Source organism: Nerophis ophidion, linkage group LG11 (assembly GCF_033978795.1).
Source record: "Nerophis ophidion isolate RoL-2023_Sa linkage group LG11, RoL_Noph_v1.0, whole genome shotgun sequence".
Lineage (NCBI taxonomy): Eukaryota > Metazoa > Chordata > Actinopteri > Syngnathiformes > Syngnathidae > Nerophis > Nerophis ophidion.
Window position 1 is genome coordinate 60,149,133 of NC_084621.1, and position 17,850 is coordinate 60,166,982.

General features: G+C 40.8%; 1 protein-coding gene across 8 annotated transcripts in view; it reads right to left on the minus strand.

Moving 5' to 3' along the window:
- The window catches only part of plecb (plectin b), a 254,404-nt gene that overhangs the window by 210,287 nt on the left and 26,267 nt on the right, over positions 1 to 17,850 (minus strand). For 2 of the 8 annotated variants that reach the window (XM_061916380.1, XM_061916378.1), the window contains exon 1: positions 1,536 to 1,729. The exons of the other annotated variants lie outside the window; for them this stretch is intronic. In XM_061916380.1, coding sequence (XP_061772364.1) covers positions 1,536 to 1,626 — 91 coding nt within the window. In that variant the 5' untranslated portion in view covers positions 1,627 to 1,729. Of the gene's footprint in view, positions 1 to 1,535; positions 1,730 to 17,850 lie in introns of those variants that run through there. 8 annotated transcript variants of the gene reach the window in all.

The window sequence follows — 17,850 nt, forward strand, 5'->3', positions numbered from 1 at the left end:
ATACAGGTTTTGGGGCAACATATGTTGTCATCCAAGCAACGTTATCATGGATGCCCCTGCTTATTTCAGCAAGACAATACCAAGCCACGTGTTACAACAGCGTGGCTTCGTAAAAAAAGAGTGCGGGTACTTTGCTGGCCCGCCTGCAGTCCAGACCTGTCTCCCATCGAAAATGTGTGGCGCATTATGAAGCGTAAAATACGACAGCGGAGACTCCGGACTGTTGAACGACTGAAGCTCTACATAAAACAAGAATGGGAAAGAATTCCACTTTCAAAGCTTCAACAATTAGTTTCCTCAGTTCCCAAACATTTATTGAATGTTGTTAAAAGTAACGGTGATGTAACACAGTGGTGAACATGCCCTTTCCCAACTACTTTGGCACATGTTGCAGCCATGAAATTTTAAGTTAATTATTATTTGCAAAAAAAAATAAAGTTTATGAGTTTGATCATCACATATCTTGTCTTTGTAGTGCATTCAACCGAATATGAGTTGAAAATGATTTCCAAATCATTGTATTCCATTTATATTTACATCTAACACAATTTACCCAACTCATATGGAAACGGGGTTTGTACCAATGTACCCATATAGGGCAATATTTGGGAACTAAGGGATCTGTTCGTACCCTTCCCATCATGACCAAGTATCTCCTTAAGCAGTAAGAGTTTCAAGGGTACAAAAGCAGAATGTTTGAGGGCACACACCAGTGGCAATACAATCCATCCATCCATCCATCCATTTTCTACCGCTTATTCCCTTTCTGGGTCGCGGGGGGCGCTGGTGCCTATCTCAGCTACAATCGGGCGGAAGGCAGGGTACACCCTGGACAAGTTGCCACCTCATCGCAGGGTCAACACAGATAAACAGACAACATTCACACTCACATTCACACACTAGGGCCAATTTAGTGTTGCCAATCAACCTATCCCCAGGTACATGTCTTTGGAAGTGGGAGGAAGCCGGAGTACCCGGAGGGAACCCACGCATTCACGGGGAGAACATGCAAACTCCACACTGAAAGATCCTGAGCCCAGGATTGATATGACTTAAGCAATCAGAGCTGCTGACCTCTGACCCCAATGAGGCTAGAAGCAGGCTCGATTAGGTCAGGATGATCTCCTGATTCATACCCTTCAAAGACATGGCATCACTTGAACCCTTATGAAATTTACATTGTTGTCCATTTTGCTATAAATGGACAACATTGGGGTCAGAGGTCAGCAGCTCTGATTGCTTAAGTCATATCAAAACGGAGAACTTTTCTGACGCCGGTGGACTCCTGTAACCGACAACACATAGGAGTTGCAGAAAACATGTTGACCAATCAATAAAACACCCAGCAATGAAGGGATGCAGTGTCTATAGCTGTCCTGAAGCCCAACACACAGAAGATTGACAAGTGTATGCGACTATGCAGGGTCAAACACTGCACAAATACTGTAGACAAGGCCTTTTACATGCAAACAGGAAAAACTGTCTCCCATCCCATTATGTAGTCGCACGTAAAATACAATCACACAGGCTCCCACCTTTATACTTCTCTCTGACGCTTTCATAAGCCTGGATGAAATCCTGCTCCTCAGCGTCTGGAGGCAGGTAGGCGGGTTCATACATAGCCATGCCACTGATCTCAGTCTCTTCCCCTCCTTTTTCTCCTCCAAGTCGGCTTCTTCCTCTTACTTTCAGTTAGTTCTTCCTAGAGATTTTGGTAGTGAGTGAGGAAGTAGCTGCTGTCCTCTGTCAGCTCCCAGCAGTGTGTGAAGCCTCCACAGCTGCCAACTTCATTCCATGGCCTGGCTTTACACACATACACACACACACACACGCCCCCAAACACATTGCCTCACAAAAAACTAATATAAATGTCCGGCCCCTCCTCTTAAAGATACACGGACGAGGACGGCCGGCACTCACTCTGCCATAATGCTTGCAAAGTAGCAGGAGCAGAGTTCAAGCACCAGCCTCTCTGGCAACACTTAACTGAACTGGAATGTCACGTCAGGCATACGTTGGACGTGGCTACACCTGCCCAACACAACCAGAAATGTATTTTCCTTTGCACATAGAGTAAGGTCAGAAAAGGTTGTTTGGATTCACTCGGTCAAATCTTACACTGCCACAGAACATCGTTGGCACCCCATCAAGTCATAAAATTGGGTTCCCACAGTAAATTTTTGGGGTCTCACTTTTTTGTAAGCGTTTTGAAAACAAATGATAAATGTATGCTGTTATCCTGTTATAAATCACATTCTATATTGTGTTTTGGAAAAAGGTTGTCATAAACGTTACTTAATTCATTAAAAAAATATTACAAAAGAAAACACATTTGTATGCATATGTAGATTTATTCCGGAATAAACATTCAGTCACTTTCTTCTTTCCTTCATAAATGATAATTGGGTTGTACTTGTATAGCGCTTTTCTACCTTCAAGGTACTCAAAGCGCTTTGACATTACTTCCACATTTACCCATCCACACACACATTCACACACTGATGGAGGGAGCTGCCATGCAAGGCGCTAACCAGCACCCATCAGGAACAAGGGTGAAGTGTCTTGCTCAAAGACACAACGGACGTGACGAGGTTGGTACTAGGTGGGAATTGAACCAGGGACCCTCGGGTTGCGCACAGACACTCTCTCACTGCGCCATGCCGTCCCCATGGATCCAAACCAGTGGTCCCAGACCTTTTTGTAGCTACGGACCGGTCAACGCTTGATAATTTGTCCCGCGGGCCGGTGGGGGAGGGGTGGGGGGGACGGAGTCGGTTCTTTTTTTCTTATTTTTTTATTTTATTTTATTTTTTGTCATGAAAAAGGGAGGTTTTTTGGGGTTGGTGCACTATTTGTAAGTGTATCTTAGTGTACACTAATGGTTGTGATATAAACAATTTTAACACTCTTACATGACACTTCCTGAATATATTTTGTGCCCCCCAACCCCGCCCACCTTACCGACACACGGGGGGGGTGGGGGGGGGGTGTATAATATAGTCAGGAAATGTCATGGATGCAAAGGATTATGGGTATTTGTTGTGTTGCGTTTATGTTGTGTTACTGTGAGGATGTTCTCCCGAAATGTGTTTGTCATTCTTGTTTGAAGTGGCTTCACAGCGTGGCGCATATTAGTAAGAGTGTTAAAATTGTTTATATCACAACCATTAGTGTACTCTGTGTCACCCAGTATGCCTTGCAGTCTTGTGCGTGTGTCAGTGGAAGCCACACACAACGCATTGCTGGACTTGCAAGTAAATTGTACATGTTGTAGAAGGCGTCAAAGGCAAAGGCTTCATAGCAAACCCTAATACTTATTAACTGGGTGACTGCCGTCAGACATACTTGAGAATGTTTACATCAACTAATGTCTTCTTCGCTTTGTGACACAGGTCCAAAATGGCTCTTTGAATGGTAAAAGTTACCGATCTCTGAACCATGTATATCATATATTTCCAAATGGTTCAACCGCCACCCGCCCGAATCTATTTAAAATCTATTTTTTCGTCATGTCACCCGCCCGACCCGCGGTTTATCCACGGACTTTGGGGATGAGACCGCAAACCGCGCATCTCTACTACTCGCACAGTAACACTTCAAAAGACACACCTTTGCCACATTTGTTGACCCCGTGTTTTTGGGGTGGAGGAGTCTGGTCGGGTACTGGTTAGCTTGAAGGTAACAACTAGCCATCCTCGCATGGATGTCAATACAGCGGGAGATAAAAGTGAAGTGAAGTTGTCCAAGTGCAAACAGAGGCAGTATTTATCAATGATAAAGCTTTTGGCGAATCAAAATTCACGACCAATAAAAAACGCAATAAACAGGGACGGAAATTTGACCCGGCAAATATAAACTAAACAAAACACAGGCGGAAAGCGATAATCAATTAAATAAAAAACAAAAAAACAAACAAACCGTAAAAAGCGACAAAAAAGACACTGACTTATACAGTGTGTAAATATTTTTTGGCAAGACACAATAATAAGAAAATAATACTTTTCAAAACACCTTAAAGGTTACTTATGAGAGTGGGTGTGTTGTAACAGAACAAACTGGATGTGTAGTGTTAACACATAAATCCCAGAAGTTCAAGGTGAACTCAATAAGACTCGAATATTTGTTGACAATCCAACTCGACACCAGCCAAGACTTTTTGCTGGATGAACCATAGTTGGTCCTAAAAGTGAGCTCCTGTGGCTCTGTGTTAATGCGTGTGTGGTGAGGAATGGTGGATTGAGTCTACTTTAAAGGAGGTTCGCCAGGCCTTGTGGTCCTCTTTTAGATATGAACTCTTTGACACACACGCATGTGAAAAAGTGACCATACCATTAAAATAACAACTTTATTTGACTGCCAAATTTATATGCCGATTTCAAAAGGCCACCTCCCCCTGACACCCCTTCTTAACTGTCTATGCAACGTCAAGGCTTTGTTAGCCCAGAATTTTTTAATAATGAATGAGGGAAAAACGGAAATTTTAGTTTTTGGTCCGGCCCTCACTGACTTGGGACTATTGTAAAATGATGTGCGTCCCAAAGTCACCAGCCTTGGCGATTTTAAACTAGACAAACAAGTCAATGGCGTTTTAAAATCGTGTTTTTATCACCTTTGTCTTTTAGTAAAGGTTAAACCCTTTTTATCTTTTAACCTTTTTGAACAAGTCGTGCATGATTTTATGTCAAGTCGCCTGGACTACTGCAATGCACTTTATGCTGGCATTAGCCAAAAAGCTCTCTCCCGGTTGCAGTTAGTCCAGAACGCGGCAGCACGACTTTTAACAGGGGCCAGGAAACGCCAGCATATAACCACAATTCTTCAGAGTTTGCACTGGCTCCCTGTTCATTTTAGAATTGATTTTAAAACATTGCTGTTTGTTTTTAAATCTTTACATGGACTGGCACCTCAATATATCTCGGACTTCATCCAAACTTACATTCCTGCGTGCACTCTGAGGTCCGAGAGCCACTTCCAGCTCGTGGTGCCCAAGACCAGACTTAAGACCAGGGGAGACAGGGCCTTCTCTACGGTCGGCCCTAAGCTCTGGAACACTCTGCCCCTCCATGTTCAAACTGCTTCCACAGTGGAGTGTTTTAAGTCTCGTCTTAAGACCCACTTTTATTCTTTGGCTTTTAACACTATGTGAGTTGTGTGGTCCTCTGTCCTCTGTTGTCCTCTGTGTTTTTTATACACTTTGATTTCTATTCGGGAGGAACTCAAAGTAAAGCCGCTGCTCCTTCACATCGAGAGGAGCCAGATGAGGTGGCTCGGGCATCTGGTCAGGATGCCACCCGAACGCCTCCCTAGGGAGGTGTTTAGGGCACGTCCAGTCGGCAGGAGGCCACGAGGAAGACCCAGGACACGTTGGGAAGACTATATCTCCCGGCTGGCCTGGGAACGCCTCGGGATCCCCCGGGAAGAGCTAGACGAAGTGGCTGGTGAGAGGGAAGTCTGGGCTTCCCTGCTTAGGCTGCTGACCCCGCGACCCGACCTCAGATAAGCGGAAGATGATGGATGGATGGATGGATGGATGGACTTACTGTTTTAATTGATTTTACCCTTTAAAATTGTTTTTAATCATATTTGTTTTTATATTGTTTTTTTTATATTGGTTTTATATTTATTTATTTTTTGTTTTTATTCAGTCATTGGTAGAGCATAATATTGTTTTTTTAATATTGTTTTTAACATGGCTGTGCAGCACTTTGGAAACGTTATTGTTGTTTAAATGTGCTATATAAATAAAGTGGATTGGATTGGATTATCCCAAATGTGGTAACAATGGAGATCACTTTTTTTTTATTTGTATAAAAACACAGGGAATTAATTTTAATGTTTTTTTTTGTGTGTTTTTTTATTGTATACATACAACACATTTAATATATAAAAAGGACAATATACATAAAAAATATATATATTTTGAGGGCCAGCACTTTTTTTTTTTCAACAGTGTAAACCAGTGGTCCCCAACCTTTTTGTATCCACGGACCGGTCAACGCTTGATAATTTGTTCCGCGGCCCGGGGGTGGGGAGCGTGGGGGGACCGGGGGTCCTTTTTTTTCTTTGTCATGAAAAAGGGACGTTTTTGTCATGAAAAAGGGACGTTTTTGTGGTTGGTGCACTAATTGTAAGTGTATATTGTGTTTTTTATGTTGATTTAATAAAAAAATATAATTCTTTTAATTATTATTTTTATTTTTTTTTAAAATAAAAATCAATAACAAATTCTTCTGCGGCCCGGTACCAATCCGGCCACCCGGTGGTTGGGGACCACTGGTGTAAACCATGACATGTGTACAATCATTAATTTAGAGATGGCATCTGTAATTTCTGGATGTCTGCGGGAACGGTTGTCATTGGACATAAACTATGTCAGACTCCTTTCTTTTCATCACTTTGTGGTTTTCATAATCTTAATGCTTTGTCACATTTTAACAGACTCTTCATAGTTGTATGGCGTGTTCCAGTTGTTAGCAAGAACTTGTTGGCGGCATGTTTTGCAGATTACTGTTGTTTGGTTTGTGTGTGGCTTTTTAAATCCAAACAAAAAAGTATCTCTTCCCTCTTTAGGATTCCAGTGTGCTCGCCCCTTTGTCTCGACACAATTAATACCAGAAGACACGATCGCTCCTGAACTATGACAGTCCCTTCTAGGGATGTAACGATATAAACATTCCATATCACAGTGATCGTGACCAAAACTATCACGGTTTTCAATATTATATGCTCAGAAAGTACTTGTAAACACACTGAAATATTTTGGTCAGGTATTTTTTTAAATAACTAAAATAAGCACTGTTAGAAAACCCACTATTTTGCAGGTTTTGTGTTTTTTATGATTCACTGATAAATGGGTTGTACGTGTATAGCGGTTTTCTACCTTCAAGGTACTCAAAGCGCTTTGACACTACTTCCACATACACACATTCACACACTGATGGAGGGAGCTGCCATGCAAGGCGCTAACAATCACCCATCAGGAGCAAGGGTGAAGTGTCTTGCTCAGGACACAACGGGCGTGACGAGGTTGGTACTAGGTGGGGATTGAACCAGGGACCCTCGGCTTGCGCACGGCCACTCTCCCAACTGCACCACGCCGTCCCTGATGGTGTTTTAATAGTATTATTCTATCTGTTTTAATGGCTAAGATTACATTGTTTTACATATTGTTTTGTACCGTAGTACTTAACAATTTATTTGAATGTAAATTGTGTAACAAATAAAATGTAATATTATTATTAGAGCTGTGAATCTTTGGGTGTCACACGATTCGATTCAATATCGATTCTTGGGGTCACGATTCGATAATATATCGATTTTTTTTTATTCAATTCAATTCGATTCGATTCGATTCTCGATTCAAAAACGTTTTTTTTTCCCGATTCAAAGGGATTCTGTATTCATTCAATACATAGGATTTCAGCAGGATCTACCCCAGTCTGCTGACATGCAAGCAGAGTAGTAGGTTTTTGTAAAAAGCTTTTATAATTGTAAAGGACAATGTTTTATCAACTGATTGTAATAATGTAAATTTGTTTTAAGTGTTAAACGAACCAAAAATATGACTTATTTTATCTTTGTGAAAACATTGGACGGAGTGTATTGTCAAGCTTATGAGATGCGATGCAAGTGTAAGCCACTGTGATACTTTTAATTTTTATAAATGTCTAATGATGTCAATGAGGGATTTTTAATCACTGCTATGCTGAAATTATAACTAATATTGATAACATTGTTGATTATATTAATTTTTATTTCAATACTTTTGGTTTGTTCTGTGTCGTGTTTGTGTCTTCTCTCAATTGCTCTGTTTATTGCAGTTCTGAGTGTTGGTGGGTCAGGTTTGGTTTTGGAATTGGATTGCATTGTTAAGGTATCGATTTAAAAAAAAATTTGAATCGATTCTGAATCGCACAACATAAACGATTCGATTCGTATTCGAATCGACTTTTTCCCACACCCCTAATTATTATCAATTATTTCTGGCGAGCATTGAGGTATTCTACTCTGTTCAGCGGTCCTTGAATGCATCGGAAAAAAACTCTGTCTTGTATTCCTAAGACTATAGACAGATCAGCCTGTCCCGAGAGAGAGAGCACAGCCTGTAGGTTTAATGTGTACAAATGAATAGCTTAGTTGCTCGAACAGCAACGTGTTTATAAAAGCTCTGGAGTCGCATGTGGCTCTTTAGCGCCGCCCTAGTGGTTCCAAGGAGCTTTTCAAAAGTGTATGAAAATGGAAAAAGATAGAGGGGAAAAATATGTTTTCTGTTTTAATATGGCTTCGGTAGGGCAAAGATGACAGAAACATTCCTAATTGTTAGAAAGCCCACTGTTTAATATGTTCCTGTTTATGCTTCACTGATGAGCGTGATTGAAGAGAATTGTTTTGTCCTGGGCTTCACGGTGGCAGAGGGGTTAGTGCATCTGCCTCACAATACGAAGGTCCTGCAGTCCTGGGTTCAAATCCAGGCTCGGGATCTTTCTGTGTGGAGTTTGCATGTTCTCCCCGTGATTACGTGGGTTCCCTCCGGGTACTCCGGCTTCCTCCCACTTCCAAAGACATGCACTTGGGGATAGGTTGATTGGCAACACTAAATTGGCCCTAGTGTGTGAATGTGAGTGTGAGAATGTTGTCTGTCTATCTGTGTTGGCCCTGCGATGAGGTGGCGACTTGTCCAGAGTGTACCCCGCCTTCCGCCCGATTGTAGCTGAGATAGGCGCCAGCGCCCTCCGTGACCCAAAAAAGGGAATAAGCGGTAGAAAATGGAAAAAATGGATGGATGTTTTGTCCTAATAATTCCGGCGATCCATAAACACACTGTAGTTGTGTGGCCTGTTAGTTTACACCAACTTATATAATTGTCTTCATGAAGGGAATCTATATATGTGAAACATCTTTGTATTTTTATCAAACACCTTTAACATGTGAACAAAATGTATATATAAAGAAAAACATTCACAATGTTTGGTTCTTTTATCAATTAAATACGGGTCTACTGAAAATGTGACCAAATTTGCTGGGTCAAAAGTATACATAAAGCAATGTTAATAATTGGTTACATGTCCCTTAGCAAGTTTCACTGCAATAAGGCGCTTTTGGTAGCCATCCACAAGCTTCTGGCAAACTTCTGGTTGAATTTTTGACCACTCCTCTTGACAAAATTGGTGCAGTTCAGCTAAATGTGTTGTTTTTTTCTGACATTGATTTGTTTCTTCAGCATTGTCCACATGTTTATGTCAGGACTTCGGGAAAGTCATTCTAAAACCTTAATCCTAGTATTATTTTGGCGTTCCTTTACCATTTTAGATGTGTGTTTGGGGTCATTGTCCTGATGGAACACCCCAACTGCACCCAAGAACCAACCTCCGGGCTGATGATTTTAGGTTCTCCTGAAGAATTTGGAGGTAAAGCTCCTTTTTCATTGTCCAATTTACTCTCTGTAAAGCACCAGTTCCACTGGCAGCAAAACAGGCCCAGAGCATTATACTACCATCTCCATGCTTGACGGTAGACATTGTGTTCCTGGAATTAAAAGCCTCACCTTTTCTCCTCCAAACATATTGCTGGGTATTGTGGCCAAACAGCTCAATTTTTGGTTCATCTTACCACAGAACTTTCCTCTGGAAGGTCTTATCTTTGTCCATGTGATGTCAGATGAAACAAAAATTGAGCAAGCTATTTGTGCCGTGTTGTTTGTAGTGTAGCTTGCTACAATTCTCAGGGGGATATCTTCCCTGTAGCTTAGCAAATTTTTTCGCTGCTCCTAACAGATTAGTTTTTTGCATGTTTGGTCCAATAAGGCTCTTTCAACATTTTGGGTTTCCGACCCCTGGTCTAAACTAACAGATGACAGCACACTAAAAAGTCAATACTGTATACTCCTCAAACCCCCGGAACAGATGACAAGGGTCTTTTCTTACAAGGGTATTTCATTGATTTGTCCAGCTGTCAGAGTGCATGTTTGCTCATTAAATAGTTAATCCATCACTGATAATACAGACAGTGCAAGTAAAACATCTAATACTTGGCGGATAATGTAGCTAATAGAACTCATCTATTCCGTTAAAAAGCCGTTTTAAAAAACATTCAAAAAATGCCCACAATGCTTTAACATGCAGTGGCATGCATATTCGCACTTTGAGATTTGTTATTCAAATGTTAAGTGCCATACAAACAAAATGCATTATTATATTTACCAAATATTAGCAACATTGTTATTATAACAGTTAACACCGAGCAACTACTTTTAGTAACACAGCGTCTTGATCACTGAGGTAACGTAGCTACTGCAGCTCTTGGCCTTCTGAGCTACTGCATCATTCTGAGTTGGTAAAAGTCTGTACTCCAGTAGATTTAAAATCATACCTTGTTTGGCACTTAGCAATGCTGCTACATTATACTTGTGTTACACTATTGCAAAGGTGTCCAAACTGTTCGACTTGAGCGCCGCACTGGGCCCAAAAAATTTGTCAGGGGCCAAAAACCGACTACATGTAAAGTAACAAAATGTATTGTATAGCCCATTGGTTCCCCAACCACCGGCCTTTTTTTTTATTAAATCAACGTAAAAAAAACACAAGATACACTTACAATTAGTGCACCCACCCAAAAACCTCCCTTTTTCATGACAAAAAAATAATAAAAAAATGTAAGGAATAAAATATGGCCATTGAACTAATGTGCTTGCATTGTCAACAAGATGTGGAAAAAATTGCAGAAATCAGGTATTTATCAGGTACATACTGTACCTGCTCACTGGCCTTGTGATTAGAGTGTCCGCCCTGAGATCGGTAGGTTGTGAGTTCAAATCCCGGCCGAGTCATAGCAAAGACTATAAAAATGGGATTCATAACCTTATTACCACTCAGCATCAAGGGTTGGAATTGGGGGTTAAATCACCAAAATAATTTCCGAGCGCGGCCACCGCTGCTGCTCACTGCTCCCCTCACCTCCCAGTGAACAAGGGGATGGGTCAAAATGTGTGTGTGTGTGTGACTATCAGTGGTACTTTAACTTTAAAAATAATTAGGTAAGGTAAAGTGTTGTACCTGACAAATTTCGGCTACCTTGCTTCTGCAGCCTTCATTAGGTGTCACGTGATGTTAGCGTGACGTTGTCTGTGAGGTGTTATATGGATTGTACCATTCCACCTGAAGTGGTGGGATGGTGGCGTCCCCTGGTGTGTGCTGGGGGTAGGGTGGGGGGGGGGGGGGGGGGGGGGGGGGGGGGGCTGTCGTCTGGATGTCTACCAAACGGCCAGGGGGGGGGCCTACTGAAATGAGATTTTGTTATTCAAACAGGGATAGCAGGTCCATTCTATGTGTCATACTTGATCATTTCGCGATATTGCCATATTTTTGCTGAAAGGATTTAGTAGAGAACATCCACGGTAAAGTTAGCAACTTTTGGTACTGATAAAAAAGCCTTGCCTTTACCAAAAGTCGCAGACGATGACGTCACAAGTGTGGGGGCTCCTCACGTCCTCACATGGATTATAATGGGAGCCTCCAGCAGCAAGATCTATTCGGACCGAGAAAACGACAATTTCCCCATTAATTTGAGCGAGGATGAAAGATTCGTGGAAACTGGTTGTTCTTGGAGGAAGAAGAATACTGACTTGCATCCCAAGAACACCATACCTACTGTGAAGCATGGGGGTGGAAACATCATGCTTTGGGACTGTTTTTCTGCTAAGGGGACAGGACGATTGATTCGTGTTAAGGAAAGAATGAATGGGGCCATGTATCGTGAGATTTTGAGCCAAAACCTCCTTCCATCAGTGAGAGCTTTGAATGGTTGACCAAATACTTATTTTCCACCATTATTTACAAATAAATTATTTAAAATTCTTGCAATGTGAATTCCTGGATTTATTTTTTCACATTCTGTCTCGCACAGTTGAAGTGTACCTATGATGAAAATTACAGACGTCTGTCATCATTTTAAGTGGGAGAACTAGCACAATCGGTGGCTGACTAAATACTTTTTTGCCCCACTTGTAACTCTCTCATCTGAAAGTTCCAAATAACCAGAACAGGTTGTTACAAACAAAATATGACATAGGTCTCTCTACTTTGTCCAGTCACATCCAATATGTCACTACTGCCAATTTTCTATACCGATGGTGTGTGTCATAAACTGATATAAGGGGGGGAAATGGAAAGGTCACTACTGCCAAGAACTGATTTAATAAAGACGTTCTGTCTGCGTGATCACTTCACTGGGCATAAATCATATTGTTTTAGTGCACTGTAACACTGCAGTACAATGGGTACGCTATGTGGTTAATGCTATTTGAAGTGAGCATGCACAGTGAGACACATTTTCCAGAGGATGTGGTGGTTTTTGCCATTTCAGCCGACAAGCTACTTTGTCATAAAGTGCCATCTACTGGTCAAAGAGGTTATTTCTGATTGGAACATAATAGCAGCTCTTTGTCTGCACAGACCATGATCTTCAGTAGTAAATGCCAAGCTCGTTTTCCTCTTCAACTGAAGGTGATCCAAAAACAAGCAGCCTGCATAATGATGAATAAAAACAAACAATGGACAGAGAACTGTTCTTCCTTGAGCAGTTCCTCTATCCTAGGGAATGGAATTATACAGACAGAGAATTCTTTTATTCCTGATTCAGAGGTCCAGTCCAAAAAAAAAAAGGACTGCTTTGTGCTAAAATGCCAATGCATTCATTGCTATCTTTCTAATAAACATCCGTCATCATATCAGTCCTACGTGAGCCTGAGGCAAGGGTAATACAATACTGTATGTGGCTGAGCAAAAAACAAAAGTGAGACCTTTAAATATAATGGCGTGGACACAGCTTTAACAGTTTTTTTTTTTTCTTGCATTTAAAAAACTCTGTTCTCTACAACAGTGGTTCTCAAATGGGGGTACGTGAAGGTATGCCAAGGGGTACGTGAGATTTTTCAAAAATATTCTAAAAAGAGCAAAAATTCAAATATCCTTTATAAATATATTTATTGAATAATATTTCAACAAAATATGAATGTAAATTCATAAACTGTGAAAATAAATGCATCAATGCAATATTCAGTGTTGACAGCTAGATTTTTTTGTGGACATGTTCCATAAATATTGATGTTAAAGATTTATTTTTTGTGTAGAAATGTTTAGAATTAAGTTAATGAATCCAGATGGATCTCTATTACAATCCCCAAAGAGGGCACTTTAAGTTGATGATTACTTCTATGTGTAGAAATTTGTGTTTATAATTGAATCACTTGTTTATTTTTCAATAAGTTTATAGGTATTTGTATGTCTTTTTTCCAAATAGTTCAAGAAAGACCACTACAAATGAGCAATATTTTGCACTGTTTTACAATTTAACAAATCAGAAACTAATGACATACTGCTGTATTTTACTTCTTTATCTATTTTTTTCAACCAAAAATGCTTTGCTCTGATTAGGGGGTACTTGAATTTTAAAAATGTTCACAGGAGGTACATCACTGAAAAAAGGTTGAGAACCACTGCTCTACAAAAACACTCTCAGACCTCACGTCAAAGTATCTCCAATCCTGATCAGTACAATAAATGTTCAAAGTGGCATAAGCGTATGATTTATGTGTTTATAACGCTTAACTAAGAGCTGTGTTGTTGTCGCAGCTGAGGTGAGCGCTGGTAGCAACGTGACCCTAAAGTTCAAAGGACGGAAGTAAAAGTATGGCAACAGGAAGCAGGGAACAAAGAATTACAAAAAAAACTAGCTTTGAGAAGCAGGTAACACTGGACTTTAAACCCTTTTCAGGGTTTACCCAAGATTGCTAAGACATCTAAAGCGTTGGGGGCATGGCTATGGGCGTGGTGACTATGAGAGCATCACATTATTCGCTGTGAATTATATATGTTGTTTAAAAAGGCAAAGATATATTTATACATACATTTAAAACAAATCTGTTATTAATTATAGTACTAACATACAGTATTTTTCGGATTATAAATCACTCCGGAGTACACGTCACACCGGCCGAAAATGCATAATATAGAAGGAAAAAAAACATATATATGTCGCACTGGAGTATAAGTCGCATTTTTGGGGTAAATTTATCTGTTAAAATCCAACACCAAAAATAGACATTTGAAAGGCAATTTCAAATAACCAGGCTGAATAAGTGTACGTTATATGACGCATAAATAACCAACTGAGAAGGTGCCTGGTATGTTAAAGTAACATATTATAGTAAGAGTCATTGAAATAACTATAACATATACAACATGCTATACGTTTACCAAACAATCTGTCACTCCTAATTGATAAATCCGATGAAATCTTCCTCGATGTTGCTTCTAAACAACTCTGCCAAATCCAGAGGTATGCGCCGCTTCCTCTTGTCGTTTTCTGCTGCATATTTCACTACATCCAGCTTGTAATCTGCAGTATATAATTTCCTTTTCGGTCCAATTTTTGTTCAGCCTTTCTCAGTTTTTATAAGTTACCGCAAACGATGAAATTATCCATTTTAATAGCTACGGCAGTAGCATATAGCATATATCATATATACCCACAATGCATTTCTACCATGACCCTCCCCCGCCAAAATCTTATTGGTTGACGTGTGTGTGACGACTGCTGACATTTTCTTCGTCTCTTCCGCGAATGAGATAAATATTATTTGATATTTCACGGTAATGTGTTAATAATTTCACACATAAGTCGCTCCGGAGTATATGTCGCACCCCCGGCCAAACTATGAAAAAAACTGCAACTTATAGTCAGAAAAATCCATCCATCCATCCATTTTCTACCGCTTATTCCCTTTCGGGGTCACGGGGGGCGCTGGCTTGGCAACACTAAAATTGGCCCTAGTGTGTGAATGTGAGTGTGAATGTTGTCTGTCTATCTGTGTTGGCCCTGCGATGAGGTGGCGACTTGTCCAGGGTGTACCCCGCCTTCCGCCCGATTGTAGCTGAGTCAGAAAAATACTGTATATATTTTTCTTACACAATATCACTTTGCTCTATTTTTCAATTGTTACTGCTTATTGTACTATGTACTTCGTTGAGATAGTTTTTTTTTCTTCATAGATATTTCTCCAATCCTTTTAGTCACTCTTTCTTTATCAAAAACGACTGGAAACTATTTCTGGTGTTATTGTAGACTGTACTCTTGTTTGGAGATTGTTTACTTCTGTCGCTCCGTCTCCTCGATGAACCTGAACATCATACTTGCTTTGCGCTGCTGGGAGTCTCTCTTCTTAAAAGCCACCGGTGTCATCTTAAATTTGGAAGATCGCTGTCTGCGAGTAAATCTCGGATACATTAAAATAAGTCCACATTGCAAACATTCTGCCTCTGATCCAGACAACCGTATTGCTTATGTTAGGGCTGGCCAATGTGTCCATTTTTCAATCAATCAATCAATCAATGTTTACTTATATAGCCCTAAATCACTAGTGTCTCAAAGGGCTGCACAAACCACTACGACATCCTCGTTAGGCCCACATAAGGGCAAGGAAAACTCACACCCAGTGGGACATCGGTGACAATAATGACCAAGTGGGACGTCGGTGACAATAATGACTATGAGAACCTTGAAGAGGAGGAAAGCAATGGATGTCGAGCAGGTCTAACATGATACTGTGAAAGTTCAATCCACAATGGATCCAACACAGTCGCGAGAGTCCAGTCCAAAGCGGATCCAACACAGCAGCGAGAGTCCCGTTCACAGCGGAGCCAGCAGGAAACCATCCCAAGCAGAGGCGGATCAGCAGCGCAGAGATGTCCCCAGCCGATACACAGGCAAGCAGTACATGGCCACCGGATCGGACCGGACCCCCTCCACAAGGGAGAGTGGGACATAGAAGAAAAAGAAAAGAAACGGCAGATCAACTGGTCTAAAAAGGGAGTCTATTTAAAGGCTAGAGTATACAAATGAGTTTTAAGGTGAGACTTAAATGCTTCTACTGAGGTGGCATCTCGAACTGTTACCGGGAGGGCATTCCAGAGTACTGGAGCCCGAACGGAAAACGCTCTATAGCCCGCAGACTTTTTTTTGGGCTTTGGGAATCACTAATAAGCCAGAGTCCTTTGAACGCAGATTTCTTGCCGGGACATATGGTACAATACAATCGGCAAGATAGGATGGAGCTAGACCGTGTAGTATTTTATACGTAAGTAGTAAAACCTTAAAGTCACATCTTAAGTGCACAGGAACCCAGTGCAGGTGAGCCAGTACAGGCGTAATATGATCAAACTTTCTTGTTCTTGTCAAAAGTCTAGCAGCCGCATTTTGTACCAACTGTAATCTTTTAATGCTAGACATGGGGAGACCCGAAAATAATACGTTACAGTAGTCGAGGCGAGACGTAACAAACGCATGGATAATGATCTCAGCGTCTTTAGTGGACAGAATGGAGCAAATTTTAGCGATATTACGGAGATGAAAGAAGGCCGTTTTAGTAACGCTTTTGATGTGTGACTCAAAGGAGAGAGTTGGGTCGAAGATAATACCCAGATTCTTTACCGTGTCGCCTTGTTTAATTGTTTGGTTGTCAAATGTTAGAGTTGTATTATTAAATAGAGTTCGGTGTCTAGCAGGACTGATAATCAGCATTTCCGTTTTTTTGGCGTTGCAAAAAGTTAAAAATGTTTTCATATCATCTGATCTCGATTAATATATTGATATTTTTTATCAAAGGCGGATTGACCCGTGCAGGATTATAGCATGTACCGTTGCATCCCTACTTGGATTTGTGTGGAAATACAAAAAAAAAAAACGAACTGAGAAATTAGACTAACTTAGTGCATGGAAACGTAGTGACTGTCTGTCACTAAAGTTGCTGTTCCTTTTAAATGTTCAACTTCTATGCTCGTGTTAATCATGTTTTTTTGTATTTTATTCTTCTGGGCTGCACTTCCAGCTGTGTAAGGGGGAAAGAGGCACAATGCTGTTTGAACATTAAGTAAGTCGTGATGAGCCTAACTGTCACGACGGTGGAACGGGGAGGTTGCGCACAAACACGTACACATCTTTCTTCGTAATGCCCAAAATATCGACCAACATTTGGGGCAAGAACATGCCGTGACAGCCCTAGACTTTTTACTTGTTAATGGACAAGGGAAGTAACGGTAAACGATAGAATGATAATTTGCAATAAAATTCTCCACGGTTAGTAATACTGTTTAATTTTTTTAATTCCGTAAAACCGACATATAATGCATTTTCGGCAACACAAAGTCAGGCGCATGCGCACTAACAGTGTTTCGCTAGATAATCATGGCGGACCAAAGACACTGACTTCGTAGCCAACCACTTGGTTTTAAAAAGCACTGCTGTGTTTAGATGGAGACAAGTGTGGACAATAGTGGAGACAGACGCACTTGTCCCCACACTTACAGTATACAGCGAAGGAGAAAACTATTTGATGTTTTGCAGCAGGCAATGTGTCGCGAACGTTGTCACAACTTGTTTATTAAGTCTTTACTTCGTTTTCTGGGATGGTCACTTTTCCTTTATTTAACTGAAAACTGTATCAGTGTTCAAATAACATCAATACGAGCTAAAAAAATCGAATTGAACGCAGGCTGTATAGATTGTTTATTCGATGTGAGCGGTATCACTCCAGGGTTTGTTTTTTTTTGTCGGCCAAACTGTTACACTGAAACACGAGGGAGGTGTTGGAGAAGAAAAAAGCTTGTTTATTAGACTTCTTCTTCATTAGCCAAACAGCTTTGTGTTTTATTTTGATACCAAAAAGTAAACACCATCCATCCATCCATCCATCCATCCATCCATGTTCTACCGTTTGTCCCGTACTGAATCGCGGGGGGTGCTGGAGCCTATCTCAGTTTCATTCGGGTAGAAGGTGGGGTACACCCTGGACAAGTC